The sequence below is a fragment of the Montipora foliosa genome, chromosome 14 (genome assembly GCF_036669935.1).
Source record: "Montipora foliosa isolate CH-2021 chromosome 14, ASM3666993v2, whole genome shotgun sequence".
Taxonomy (NCBI): Eukaryota; Metazoa; Cnidaria; class Anthozoa; order Scleractinia; family Acroporidae; genus Montipora; species Montipora foliosa.
Genome location: NC_090882.1, coordinates 10,257,478 through 10,272,265, shown reverse-complemented (window position 1 = coordinate 10,272,265; position 14,788 = coordinate 10,257,478). Strand labels below are relative to the sequence as shown.

Here is a 14,788-nt window from a genome sequence, read left to right as displayed (position 1 = left end):
CTCAAAATTTCCACCAACTTCTTTACCAGTCTTCCCTCCCAGATTGCCAACAAAATGGTGGATGGATGATGATAACAGTAACACATCGATTGATAGTGAGTGAAAGGTTTCTACGATCAAGAATGCTTTCTACAAGAAATCTAATTAGACCTAGTTTGAATACAAGGAGGCCTTTCAATTGTTTACTCTGTATTCGCCTATTTCATAAAACTCCCACATCGTGGCTTCCTAAGGCTTCGAATGTCGTTTATAATAAGGGGGAAGCCTTACTTCGAAACTCCTACAAAAGACTTACAGGTGCTATTCAAGCCTTTGATGACTTACTGGGGATTTCCGAAGTACAAGAAGCCCAATCAAACGTCAAAAGAGCTGAAAATGAATTCATGAAAACAAGGAGCCAAGTTCAAGATGCTAAAAGATCTCTCGACTCTGTGCAAGAAAGCCTGAGAGAAATACGACAGAAACTGGACAGGGTTTCTCGCGATGACGAGCGTTATCTAGCATTAGCTACAGAGGAACACAAACTACTCCTCCAGGAGAAGAAAATGAAGAGTGATTTCGAAAATCTCGAGAGTTTAGAGAGAGATCAATTTGCTCAACTGTCCGGTTCGGTACGAGACTCCCACGAGAAAGAGCGAGCAAGAGCTGAGAGGACTAAACACTGGTCTGTGATTGGATCAGTTGGTGGTGCAGCACTTGGTAATAAATGGCACATATTGTTCTTTTCTTGGTCTTGTATAAATGTCTAGGAGAAACGGCAAGGGGGTGGCCCCGGGGGGTGGCAGTAGGGGGTGAAGAGTACAATAGCTGAAACAACCCAAACCTTTACAAAAATGCTAACCTTCGGGCTAAACAATATGCTTTAGATAATGTTTAGGTCTAAGGTTAGCATTTTTGTGAAGGTTTGAGTTGTTTCAGTTTTCACGTCCTTCACCCCTCACCCCTGAAATAGTCATGCCAAGGAGAAAGCAACTTTTAACTTGATCGAAGGCACCCTACGACAAGTTTCAAGTAAAAACCCCACTAGAGGGCCAGGATGTTTCTGAGTTCCTTGTTTACTTATGGATAAAATGATGGTTTTAAGACTTTTTGTTTCAGCTAGGAAACTTTGATCTATTCAGCCTCCATAGCTGAAACCTGAAGTGGTAACATAATTATTTTTAAAGCAATGATACCAATAACTCGCTAATCATTCTTGATTTTAATCACCAGAAAATGACAAATATGTTTTTAGGCCTGCACTTAGGATTTTGGGAGCAGGCAGAATGCACACATCTAACAATAAGCTTGGTAATACCAGCAGGGGTCCTGTTAAACATTTTGTTAAATGTCCCCTAAGGTGGATTTACATGCAAAATTGCTCCCAATATTGACTTCAACTGAGAACCCATGGACAAACACCATTTTACACTGAAAGTTTCTGTAGAGGAGAAACTGTTCCCCCTTGCCATTTCCAGTACTGTTCAGTTAGTTGCTTGGTTTTGTTAGATATTTGCTAGTGGTCATTAGAGTATTTTTGGTTATCTTTGCTAGGAATCTTGGGTTCTACTGTTGTGAACTACATCCGCTTGAAGCAGATAAAAACCTCAATTAAGGAAACTGGACACACTCTGATAGAAAAAACAAATGAACTCCGAGACCTTATGACAGCACAAGATGACCAAATGGGAACACGAGCAACTGAGCTAAAAGAGTCCATATTGATACGAAGCAAGTCACTTGAACAGAAGCTTGAAGAACTCGAAAGTATTTTGAATTTTGTAACACTGAATTTGGCGTCTGAACCTCTCAAGGAATTTGGACTTTATGTACAACCCCCTTCTCATTCGAAGAACTTTGGCAATGGCCAGTCTTTAGCTGTAGATAACAATAAGGAAGACGTGAAAGACGTGATTGATACGATCGTATTAAGAATTGACTCTCTTGTTGAATCAATTGAGTCAGTTCAGAAAGTAATGCAAGGGCTAGATCTAAAGACGCTCTTGTGGAACCATGAAAAACTTAATAACTCAATTCATCAAAATGAAGCCAGAATTGTCGAGGAGATACGAAAACTTTCAACGTCCTTGAAGTATCAACCTCCTCATGTCAATGGAGTTACAGAGAATGCAACGGAGAGTAACTTTGAAGAGAATCAGTCTTGGATGAAGGTGTCGTTGACGTGCATAGCTTTAACAGCAACTGTTCTAATTTATGACATTATAAAGTAAGAACTGCTTAATGGTATGAAACAATGCGCCTGCAGAGCCTCTCTGTTCATAGGCTTTTTGCAAAAATTAATGTAAATGAAATGAAATGGAAAATGAGGCTATTTGCCGATGCAGGAAAATGAAAAAGTGGAATCATTCAAGGCTGATTCCATTTGCAGACATTTTAATTATTCCAGATATTTAAAAAATTAAATTGAGTAACGTTTTTGTTATGCAGTGTTTAAATATAATATTGAAGGCAAAATCACTTTAATGTAGCATCCATAGTTATTTCTTTTCAAACGATTTTCAACGACTTTCGATGCTATGCGTTATGTCGTTATTCAGACAAGAAGTATTCAACAATAATTCTAATTGCTGCCGTAGTGAGTGAGCCGTGGGTCTGAAGCGAACGAACGAGGCAGCTTTCTAATCGGGAGAAAGACACATGCATTCTTCGAAAAGGCAAGGAAGTGTGGTTGCAGTAATAACAAAGGTACAAGGAACTGTGGATGGAGGAATTAAGGTAAAATTTAAGAATCCGATCCCACCAACGCGTCGGCCAACACGTCGGCCGACAGTCGACCGACAGTCGGCCGACGCGTTGGCCGACGTGTTGGCCGACGCGTTGGTGGGATCGGATTCTTAAATTTTAAATATTTTAAGCAAAAGCCGATACAACGTAGATTTGATTTTAGTGATGTACTATATTTCGGCTGGCCAAACCAGCCTTCTTCAGGTACAATGAGAGTTTACATTGAATTGCTTCTATGTACATATATATATATATAGTAAATGGATGTTGACGTAATACTGGAAAAAATGTGATAAAACATGGCAGTTACAAAGATTTTGAATTCAAATACTAAGAGTCACCGAAAAATAACGGAAATCACTCAAAATAATCTACGTTGTATCGGCTTTTGCTTAAAATATTTAGTTTCTCAACTTGAAATAACGCCGATCAGATCAAGCCACTGATCCAACGTACACCGACAGGAAAATTGTCCACGGTTGCTTGCTTCGAAACTCTTAAATTTTACCGGAATTAAGATGCGCAGATCTATTCTGTGTAAGCAGTTAGAACAGAAGCTTACAGCTACGTTAACTTAACCTATAAAACTGCTCTGTTTTTTAGTCTTCTGGTTCATTTTCGCCTCTTTGACGCTTTACTTATTCATCAGTATACATTTTATTGCAGTTTCGTAAAATACCGGTAAATAGGAAACGCGCGCTGTCATGCAGGCTGGATGGTCAGTATAAATGGTCAGGTTTCCTACCGTTCAATATGAGTATTCCGATTGAAAAATAGGCAGTTTTAATGTATCTGGCGTCCACGAAAGGCATCTTGTTCGTCTCCCTTCCAGATACCGAAAGGTCCGAAGGACGAGCACTGAATGAAGTTGTTAGTCAGTACTGATCACTTTCAAGCTGAATTTGATTCACAAGTCTTTCTCATGTATATTACTGTACTTTAGTCACACGAAACGTAGAACTGATAACTACAGCAATTCGTGCTTGAACTCTCTTGAAGTGAACTCGGAAATGATCAACATGCTCGATGCCAAAGTTGCTCAATTCCCGTCCAATTCTAGAACGGCAGACACGGCCGCATCTACCACAGGTATAGTCAGATGCTCTTGGTGCTGATGCTGATTTCTTCGCTAATGCTTTTCTCTTTGCTCTTCTTTCGTCGGCTTCACCTTTCAGCCTTATCTCTCCTACCTGGAGTGCCCGACTGCACACAGACCTCCATTCCCAACGATCTGCAGCATGTGTCTCCCAGTTGCCTGTTGGCAGACCAGTGGCAAGCATGTCTCTCTTACAGACATCCTTGAAGCGCAGCTCAGGTCTGCCAACAGGCCTCGACCCAGATTTCAGCTCACCGTACAGCAGGTCCTTGGGATTCGCCCGTCTTCCATTCGGTGATGACCACAACTTACCTTTTTAAATCAAGCAGATCGCACTTACCTATGATTCAGAGTCTACAGTACGGCCCGCTAGATTTGAAATCTCGATGCACCATTTTCTAGCAAGTTTTTCATGTTAATGTCAAATAAACATGAGAAACTGTTTGAATCTACTATTTCAAAAAGCCAATACGGATATATCATTTTTTTGAGATTTTTCAACGTCGCATGCCAATTGTTTGTGGTAGCGAACGTTCCACTTTGCTTCAACTAGTTTTCTAGTTTCCTGCAATGCAATACTAAGGAATTACCTTAACTCTTTTCTAAGCCTACAGTAGCTTGCGCAATGACTAATTAAGACCCCTTAAGAATAACATAACCTTTTAATTTTCGTCAAACGACAGTTACAAATTTCAGTTAAGCCGACAGTATGTCCATCAACAACTTGCCAAATATCTGCTCAACCAGCAAACACACGCAAAACTGAGAAAACAGCATTGACAGAGTAACGCCACGCGTATTCAGTTTTTACAGCTACCTACCGCTCTACCGTAACACAGGTCTCGTGAAAGATGACAACAAACTTTCGGAAGTTCGGTATTCCTCTAATTGTTGTAAGTCTCTTAACAACGGTAGCCATTGTCGTGGCTCTCCTGCTGTCGCAGAAAACCGAAAAACAAGGTAAGTAGCAAATAAGAAAAGACGAGGCGTCGTTTCCCAGTGTGAGGAAGTGGACGTTTAATCAAGGAACTCACTGAGTATGATCAGTCGGTGACTTCATCGCCTGTTTTCACTTTAATCTTAAAAAAGTAACTTTGACTATTTAAATACCCCTAAAACGGAGGGTAGGGTGGGATGTTAAAGCAGACTTTAGCTGTCGTTTCAGTGGGACTTTATCCTTTATCCTCAGTGTAACTTTACGTTTGTTAGATCAGGCATTAATCGCCCCTGTTCTCATCAAGTTACAGAAGTAGCCACTCTTTTGTAGATTCGAGGAAGAGAGTAAGGAACTTTTAACCTTTTGACACAATGACAATTCAGTCGAATTTTTCCAACCCCAGCAACTACACACCAAACCTCTGATGAGTGAGAGCAGTTTGATTCTCCGCCTTGGCGATTATAGGTTTGTAATTAAGGGATAACTCTTGACGTCTTGAATTCGCTGTTGATGTATTCATTCATCATTTAGTCTACTAAGCCTCAATTCGACATTGTTAGTAACCACATCATAAGATTAGCACTCACTCGCTGACTAATTATAAGTTATTTTGTCGAATCTATCTAAAGGAAGGTATGAAAGCAATTTTCCCTTTTCATTGCGTGACTTATCCTTTTCGTGCAAATATTGTCCGCTGGAATAAATTCAGGATCAGTTGTCGGTCAGCTTATCGGACTGTGTGTTTTTTGGCTGGCCCAGCCGCTTGGGGGCAGCCCTGATGCGTTGTCAAGCTTCCTGGGTAATTCGTTCCATTTCCTTAAGTTTTTGTGTTCAATGCGTAAGCCTTGAGGAGACTTTGAAGAATTAGCAAAATCTTAATACTATAATGGAAACTTTATTTGTCTTCGACTACAGTTGTAAATCTCTCTACGTATAGGCAATTAAAAACTGGCTACTTGAAATTGAGTGATACACTTGTATACGGTATTTACAAATGAATAAAATATATCTATATATATATATTACAGTTTTATTAAGTCTGGGCTATCCCAAGTCTTACTTCTACGACAGAATATAAAATATGTTGCTCTAATGGCTAGACTTATTTTTTTTTTGATTATACAGTGTTGTTGCGTTTTGTCAATGCCAATGTCATGCATCATTTCTAAGAACGTAGAGCATTCGTTGGAGAGAACACCAAGGGAGCTCATGGAAAGGTTTACAAATTTAACACATCTGTAGTTACTTCTCATGTCTTTGACCACGTTCATGTATTTTTCTTTTTTACCTACTGCATTGTTTTTAAGTTAGATTCGAAACCAACCGTTAGCTCTAGAATATGTAGGCACTTGGGCTGTATTAGGAAAAGAAGATCTGGACGATAATTTTCACCAGTTATAGTTGAAGGACTCGAAAAGCCATTGACATCAGCATAGAGAGAAGAGCGATCATTAATTACAGGATAAAGTGAGTTGGCAATGAACTTGAGATTTGAGTCGTGTCTCCAGGTGAAGCGATCAAGGTAATGTTGACAACCAGCGATAATATGGAGGAGTGACTCAGGGTTAAGGCAAAAGGAGCAACCAGGACTTTGTGATAATATCCATCTTGTCATATTCCTACGTGTAGGAAGGGAGTTGTTGATGTAGCGAATGGTAAAATTGTAGATGTTCTTGGGTAGATGAGACTGGGCAGACGACCAAATAGAGTTAACAGATGACAATGAGTGCTTGATAACATTTGTAAACAATTAACCTTGAGATGTTAAGTGGTGTTGCAGTTTGTCTTCTTGATTAGAACGGAAGTCGTTAAGAACTTCCTTGGTGGATTTGAACACATCGTAATGAATATTGGTGTGACTGCTTGACGACTTCCAGAGATCTTTTAGGGAATCACTCCGTGACTCTTTTAAGGAATTGCGGAGAACTGTTTTGCACTGAGTGAATTTAACTGAAGGAGGACAAATATTAAGGCCAAATTTATTGCGTTCTAGAAAAACATTACTCAGTGTACCAGATATCGGGATTTCAAGCCATTTTCGAATATAGCCGTTCACTATAGAATCAAGATTTGCTTTTATCCAGGTTTTTGATATGTCAGCTACAGTAAAATGCCAGGACAGTTTAGATAGGACATAGCGGCTGTACAGCAGAAGTTTGTTTTTGGGATGCAGTGGTTTCTCATCAATGTCACACATCAAATCTTGTACAAGAGAGGACAATTCTGACATGTGTTGGTTGTTAGACATGTTGAAGTCAAAGTAGCGACCTAAGGAACGAAATGATTCACCCATTTCCACACACGGGACAAGAACTCCATTTATCAACAGTTTAGGTAAATATTGGACAGATTTAGTGCACAGTTTCCGTATTCCAAAAGTAAAACACTTGTCAACCCTTATTATCATATTAGACCATTGACACCAGATTATAAAGCGGTTGATTAGGTGCTGATTTTCTGATTCCTGACCACTTATAACAGCGGCGTCGTCTGCGAACTAGAACCAGTGGATCGGATTAAGAACCTTAGGGAAAAGCCAAATTGACGATATTTTTCAGATTTAACGTGCTGGAGAAACGTGTTAAAACACAAGTTAAAAAGAAGAGGGCTGACGCAATCACCTTGAAGTACTCCACGACCAATAGATACAAACGGAGTACGAAATTCATTGGTAATTATAGAGGTTTTGAAATCAGTGTACAGACTTTTAACCAGACGTTTGACATGATCAGGGATGTTGTGGTAATCAAGAGCGGTTTGAATCAAATTGTGATGAACTGGCGTTTTTGAGGTCTAGGAGAGTAATGACAAGAGAACGCTGCTTGGTACGAGATTTGTTAATGATGTCAGCCATTTAATTTGAGCAGTATGCTCAAAAGTTCCTGAGAGACCAGGTGTAAAACCTTCTTGAATTTCATGTTCAATATAGTTATTAGCTGCAAGGATGTTGAAAATGGCATTACGAAGGCACGAGGTAAAAACCTTTAAGGGCACAGATTGCAGAGTAATTGGACGAAAGTTGGCAGGGTCATTAACGTTTCCTTTCTTGTGGATGAGGATTGTGCAGGCTTTCTTCCATTCGCTTGGGACGGATCCCGTTGACCAAGCTGTAGGGATAATTTCAGATAAATCGGTGCGAAGAAACGGACATCTTTTAAAACAAATTATTGATAATTGATCTAAGGGACAAGGAGAACCGGAAGCTTTCATTTTTCTAATCACATTTGATATTTGTTGGTATGTAGGAGGTTCAAGGTTAAAAGGAATTACAGGATCAGACAACGTCGGTATCCATCTTGGAAGGTTGAAGGCTCTGGTCGGATTTAGTGACGATAGAGTTCTTGTAAAGTAATCAAAACACTCGTCCATAATAATAATAATACTAATAATAATAATACTAATAATAATAATAATAATAATAATAATAATAATAATAATAATGATAATGATAATGATAATAATAATTTTAATAATAATAATAATAATAATAATAATAATAATAATAATAATGATAATAATAAAAATAGTATAAGCGTTTATACGTTGCTATTCTAAGCTCTTTACAAAGGTTGAACACATATAATGTTTACAAAACCAAACTCATGAGTACAAGCTAAAAAATTTAAAACTAATTGAATATTGAATATAATTATTATTACAATCACAACGGTCAATTAATCAACATCTTTGCGGACCCAAAAAGTATATTGCGGGGAACGGCAAGGCAAATCACTCAAAGTAAAAAGTCTAAATGAATAGCGAGATGTGACGCATCGGGTGGGGCAGGGCAGTTTATTTGTATGGGACAGGGGTGGGTGAGTTGCCGGCTCAATTATCTGTCAAGAAAGTCAAGCAAGATGCCATCTTATTGTTGTTACTTAACTCCTTAAAATGGTACTATGATCCAAAAATCAAATCTTTTTTTTCTTTGGGTTTTTAAACTATGTTAACTAAACACTAAGTGACCCAAGTTTTAAGCCTTAATTTCAAAAAGACACTTGTTTTTTTAACAAGGACTTTCCTATTCAATGGTCCACCATTACAAATTAAACTTTAAAATCTTGAGAGAGCTGGATCGACGAGAAAATGACGTCAAAGACTCTCTAGCTTAAAATTAATATTCAGCACGGAAGTTTCGGGCTTTCAGATCTTTTAACTCGTCTTTTGCAAACATAATAAACTGCGTTTACAGGCTGAGATTTTAAGCTTTTGAGTGAATAACGTCACGTTTCCCTAGATCCAACCCTCTGAGGCCTAGTTGATTAGTTTTGAACGTAAGTAATGGCGGACCTTGAAATCCAAAACTTACACTCTACGGTAAACAGCCTCTGGATAAAAATCAAAGCTCAAAATTTTGCCAGGCAGGTCTTAAGCAAGCACACTTTCGACACCTGAAGAAAAAAGAGGAAGTGATTTTGATCATAGTGCCACTTTAATATGGGTCAATATTAGGAGTATTTCCTGATATAAAGTCCGACTGAATATGTTGTTTCCATCCAAATCAAAACATCTTCGAATGAAACGAAGTGATAAGATTCGCATAACAACATTCTGTCGTTAGTATTTGCTCCATTGTCAAATTTATCATTTGGTATGGTCAGTATGCTTCTTGTCGAACGCTCCAAAATTTCAAGGGCTTTGTGATAGTGAAATTCAGGATATACTGTTAATTGAGTCCGTGTTCGGGCAGACAGATACCGTTAAATTAATTGACTGAGAGAGTTGTGAAAGCGAAGTGAGCCTGCTTCTGTAGATTAGAAATTAGTAGACTGGTGGGTTAAAGCGCATGTAGAATGTGCAGTTTCTCGGAAACATTGTCAGCCACCTACTTCTACATCTTTATTTACATGTTCCAGCACTCTGCAAAGTCCCTTTTTGACTTACGGCTGTTTCTGCTTAGGTGGTCTCATACACCACAAGCCTTTTTAGAAACATGACTGCCAAGTTGGCCACTTCTGCTGGAGAGAACAACAACAATAGTTTGTGGGTTCTTTAACGTCCCACAGCGAACTTTTGAATATAGAAGATATTTATGAAACGGGGCCTACGGTTTGTAGTCCTTATCCGAGAAGACTAACCATTTTGCATATGAAATTACAAAGTCAGCACTTTCTCCTCAGTTATTGTAAGATCCTGAGTGTTGACCCGGCCGGGCTCGGAACCCGCGACCTCCCGTTTGACAGCCCGGTGCTCAACCAACTGAGCCACCGGTGGGCAGTGACGTGATGGTCTCACTTTAATTACTTTCTGATTCCCAAGACTATGACGTCATCAACAACTTCATGAGCTTTCAAGTGAATCCTCGCTTCATTTGATTTCATGTCCGCAGTTCAATATATGATTCTTTTCATATAAAATTTCGTTCATTCATGTGCTTTGTTTGTCAGGGGTTCTCCACATAGGTAGCCTGCACGCAGGCATTTGGATGGTCGAAAAAACCGGAATTCGCAATGAGGTCGTCATCTTGGATTCGCGCGGCTAGGTCTGGGCCGGGTTGAGGGTCGACAACTCGAGCGAGGGGAGGGGGGCGCTCTTCCCACTCCCCACCCCGTCGTTTTGTCACGGGGCTCAGACCTATCCCACGCTCTTCCAATATGGCGTCTGATAGTTTTTCGTGGCGACACGCAGGCTACAAATAGGAAGAGAATAGAACCCTTTTGCACTTCTAGATTTTCCACGCCAATTAACTGCCAGGACGGAATCCCAGTGTCCTGGACGCGATCTCAAAGATTGTTGATCTGCAGGTGCGTGCGAGGATGAGGATTTTGACGAGCCAAGCATCGCTTTCACACATTCTTGTTCACAGTGCCCTCCGGTTTTTTTTGACACGTGGTTGCAAAATATTTGAAATGCGGCTCAAAATAAGTTACTGCCGGAATGATCTCAAAGTATTTCACTTTGTTTTCAGGTGATTCAAATGAGCAATCGAAACCGCCGGAGAACGTGTTTGGCTTCGATGACATCTTCAATGGAAAGTATTCTTTCTCTTCGTACTCGGTTCGCTGGCTTTCAGGTACAAGCACAAAGTTTGCACAAAGTAGCACATGCCCTGTTAAACGAAAAAGGCTTATGGTAAAGACAGGTTTTGCAATTGCTGCTTTTAAACAATGGAAAGCGAAACCATAATAATTTACAGGCGCAGACTCTCGCGCTGTTTGAGTAAACTTCCGAGCAAAGTCGGAAAACGAGCAACGATGGCTTCTGGAATATGTATGCCATTCGCATGCGCAATACAAATGTGCCATTGAGTGCTTCGAATCGCGCTCGTCCCGTTATCTTTCCTAGTAAGTAAATGAAGGATCCACAGTTGAATGATCAAGCACTGAGATTGAATCAAGGGCATAATTATGAAAATATATAAATTTAAGTACTAATACATTTGTATCCATTCTGTCAAAATTAACGTTTTGTATTTTTGTAGATCACGCGTATCTTCGGTATTCTGATGGGAACTTAACGGTCACCAATCTGTCAAAGAACACCACTACATTATTTGCCGTGACCAAAGTTATAATGGTACTCAAGCTTAATTCAGTTTTTTGTTAAAGAGTTGTGCATCAGGCCGTTTACGGAAAACGGCAAACCGGCAGGCTGAAATTTTCGTTAGTTTCCAAAAATTAAAGAAACTTGTTTTTTGTTTTATCTAATTTCTAGCGATTTCTTACAGATGTCGAGCAACTTCTGAAAAGAGAATGACAAAAGAAGGGAAGAGAATTTTCATGCTTTTGTAACAAGTAGAAGCCCGCTGTTTGCCGTTTCGCTTAAACGCGATGCCAAATTTCTCTTTTGTGTTTCTTTCTTCACTCGTCTGCGGGTTTGAAGCCCTGGTCAAACGGCGCATGATAGTTGACGATAGTTGACCGCTAACTATCATGCGCTATCATCGACTATTATTCACTTTGAACCTCCTCAAAATTCTCATGATAGTCGATAGTAATTTTTCCCGTTTGACCGCGTGCATGGAAGTCGAAAGTTTTAGGGTCAGTTGCTTCGTGGAGATGACCTAAACGCTTCAGATCAATACTTCGTGGTTATTGAAAGTGGTAAGGAAAATCACAGAAGTCAACAAAACAAAGACCAAGAAAATGATAAAAATTTTGTCAACGACCAGGAAGAAGACAAACAACAGAAAAAGAAGCGTCGCTCTTCAGCTTCGTCTTTCCCTATACCATCCAACAATTCCATGGCAACTAAACAGGCTACAGTCCTATGTTGCCTCGAAAAGTATAAACTAGCAGTGTGTTGGCAACTTTCCGCGCTTCTTTTGAGAGACTCCCACAATCCCACAAGCATCACTCGTCGCGCGCGCTTGAATACACAACTTCCGGTAAACTATCACTAACTTGGCCACGCGCGTGATAGTTAACAATAGCAAGGGCTACGGGTCAATAGCCCATGAGGCGAAGCCGAATGGCTATTGACCAGTGGCCCTTGAGGGCGAAGGGTCTAATTGTTTTAGTATCACCCAACTAGTCGGACAGAAAAGGTAATTATAAATTTAGCAAATGCAAGTTGAAGAGATATTTATTTGGGAATAAAACGAAAGAAAGCGTCACGATTTTCGCTACTCGAGGAGTATTACTAATAGTCCTCTAGTAGCGTATCCAATCAAAATGCAGGATTTGCATTAGTGCATAGTTGTTGATAGTGTTTAGAGCTCTCCAACCATCATCAACTATCATGCACTGTTTGCCAGGCTTAATGGATAGAAATCATGAAATCATCACCAAACGAAACAAGTTGATATAATGTTTGCAATCGTCGTATAAAAAATCAACCGATCAGTAAGTGTAACCAAACTAAAGGCAAATCAACCATTTTTCTTATATTCTGAGATGCTATTTTCTTGTTTTAACAAAATATGATGACAGCCAATTTTTCCAATAATTTAGCACAAATTGTTAAGAATGGATGTTTACTCCGAGCGCTGACTGGAAGGCCTTCAAGATCAAGCTTTCCATTTGTGTTGGACAAGCCAAGAAAAAAGAACATTGAGTTAGAGTTATTTGTTTCCTTTGATTTTACAGAAAAAATACAACGTATCGTCGTACTGGATATCTCCGGATGAAAAATGGGTACTGATGGCTTCAAACAAAAAAAAGGTATCATACGAAAGTTCCCCTTGTAACGTTGCATGTCCCGTGATGTTAGCGTAGCTCAGGCGCGCGAAGCGCGCCAGCGGCGCACTATGGGTAAGAATCTATCGATGCAATAATTTTTTGCTTATGACGTCAGCGTACGCCCGCCCGCACAGACTTTCGGGGTGGTGGTGACAAAGGCCGTTTTTCCTCCCCACTGGGGAGGAAAAGCGGCCTTTGGGGACTGGGGTATTCGGGCAAGTTTCCTAGGCGGGAAATCGCATGGCAAGCGTTGCACTTGGCAAGCCGCGTTTTTCTGGCGGGAAATCACATTGACTGTCGTCGGTTTTTATGCTCAATCAAAGGCAGTTTAGCTAAACAATTTGCTTTAGTTTGAAAGCCTGAGATTCTCGTCCAAAGACTGTGAGCAACGGTCGCCGTCTAACTACATTGCTTATTGGGTTTTAGGTTTTTTTGTTTGCAAGGCTTGTTTGTTTACTGCTGTCAGCTCAGAGGTGTTTGATCACTGTAAACGGTATACACTAATGACGATTAACTTTGTACTTTATGCTGAAGCATAATTATTTCCATATACACTACATTGCTTTATGGGGTTAGAAACGTGAGCTCCGCTTTTTAGGCCTGGCTATAAAATCTATGTATTATATTCTCCATTAGGTTTAAAGCTCACGAAAGTTTCCTTATGTCGTCTGTCGAGTGGCATTTATAGATCATACGAACTGAGATCGAGTCGTCGAAACCTCAGGGTTTTTTTGCTAAAACAATTACTGCACCAAAAAAATTACTGCACTGCCGGTTTTTAAATTTTTCTAACCGGGTTCCCGGCAGATAGACACAGCGTTCAAAATATCAATTTTCTTGCGTTTCAGCTGTACCGTCGCTCCTATTTCGCAGACTATTATGTTCACCATCTCGAGAATAGGTAAGTATATACCCGATGAAATGAACGAAATATTTAAAGTGCACCATACAAGTAAAGCGATTTTCATTTGAGTGTTGAAAGTAATTAGCGAATTGCTTTGGTTTTGCATTTACTTCACTCAGTGATTGGTTGAAAGTTCTCGCGCCATTTTTTTTTTTAACCAATCAGAAGCGAAACCAAAACCAAAAGTTGCTTGCGCGAGCACATTTTCTCGCGCTTTGTGTCGGCTATGTGTGATTACTATGAGTTTTGATTGGTTTACTGGATTGTCTCCGTCCTTTCTGATTGGCCAAAGTAAATTACTTTGGTTTTGGTTTTACGACACTCGATTGAAACTCGCTCTATAGATGATCATCGAATTAGACTTACCGGGTAGATGCTATTCAGACGCAATCTCAAATGGATGCTCAGAATTGTGCACAATTGAGCACAATCATTTTTACTGGACAACAATTATGTCACTCATATATTACTATAATTGCCAAGAGCGAGGTGACTACAAAATGGCCTCCATGTAACATAGTTAGTGAAATTCTTGGAAGGGAAAGGAATCAAAACTCTGGTTTTTCCGATTCTCAACTAAGTGGATCAACAGTTATTAAGACTACTGAAGTGATTATACGAATGCTCTCCTTGTAAACGTCTCGTGAATTATTTAACAATTATTTCATGAATGCCCTTTGAATACGAAACGATAAATAGCCAAAGAGGCGGTATAAGCAATGTGACATACGAACGCGGATGGATACTTGCAAGATTTTTTCCCTTTGCAAAGATCTTGGAGTGGCAACAGTTGTCATGATCATGCAGTATATGAGTTGGTTACGGAGATCTTTCATGAATGCTAGAAACGGAAGGTTTACGAGGTTGAAAATTTAATCATTAACAAGTCAAAGTACGAACCACTTTCCACGCATGCGCACGTCAGGTGTTTTGATGAGATAAGTCCGGTTAACAATCTAATAGTTGTTTTGTTAGCATTAAGTAGAAAGTTCACTTCATTAATCTCG

At 39.7% G+C, this 14,788-nt stretch overlaps 2 protein-coding genes across 2 annotated transcripts in view; both read left to right on the top strand.

The window, feature by feature from the left end:
* The first annotated feature begins 19 nt into the window (after positions 1-19).
* On the top strand, positions 20-2,733 carry LOC137984858 (mitochondrial potassium channel-like). Its single transcript, XM_068832171.1, has 2 exons — positions 20-699; positions 1,534-2,733. The coding sequence occupies exons 1-2, from the start codon at positions 66-68 to the stop codon at positions 2,208-2,210; spliced, it is 1,311 nt and encodes a 436-aa protein (XP_068688272.1). The 5' UTR covers positions 20-65; the 3' UTR covers positions 2,211-2,733.
* A 1,789-nt stretch (positions 2,734-4,522) lies between these two features.
* Positions 4,523-14,788, top strand: part of LOC137985178 (dipeptidyl peptidase 4-like) — a 39,159-nt gene continuing 28,893 nt past the window's right edge. Inside the window, exons 1-5 of the mRNA XM_068832699.1 lie at positions 4,523-4,780; positions 10,666-10,770; positions 11,179-11,273; positions 12,785-12,859; positions 13,726-13,778. Coding sequence (XP_068688800.1) covers positions 4,672-4,780; positions 10,666-10,770; positions 11,179-11,273; positions 12,785-12,859; positions 13,726-13,778 — 437 coding nt within the window. The 5' untranslated portion in view covers positions 4,523-4,671. The remainder of the gene's footprint in view (positions 4,781-10,665; positions 10,771-11,178; positions 11,274-12,784; positions 12,860-13,725; positions 13,779-14,788) is intronic.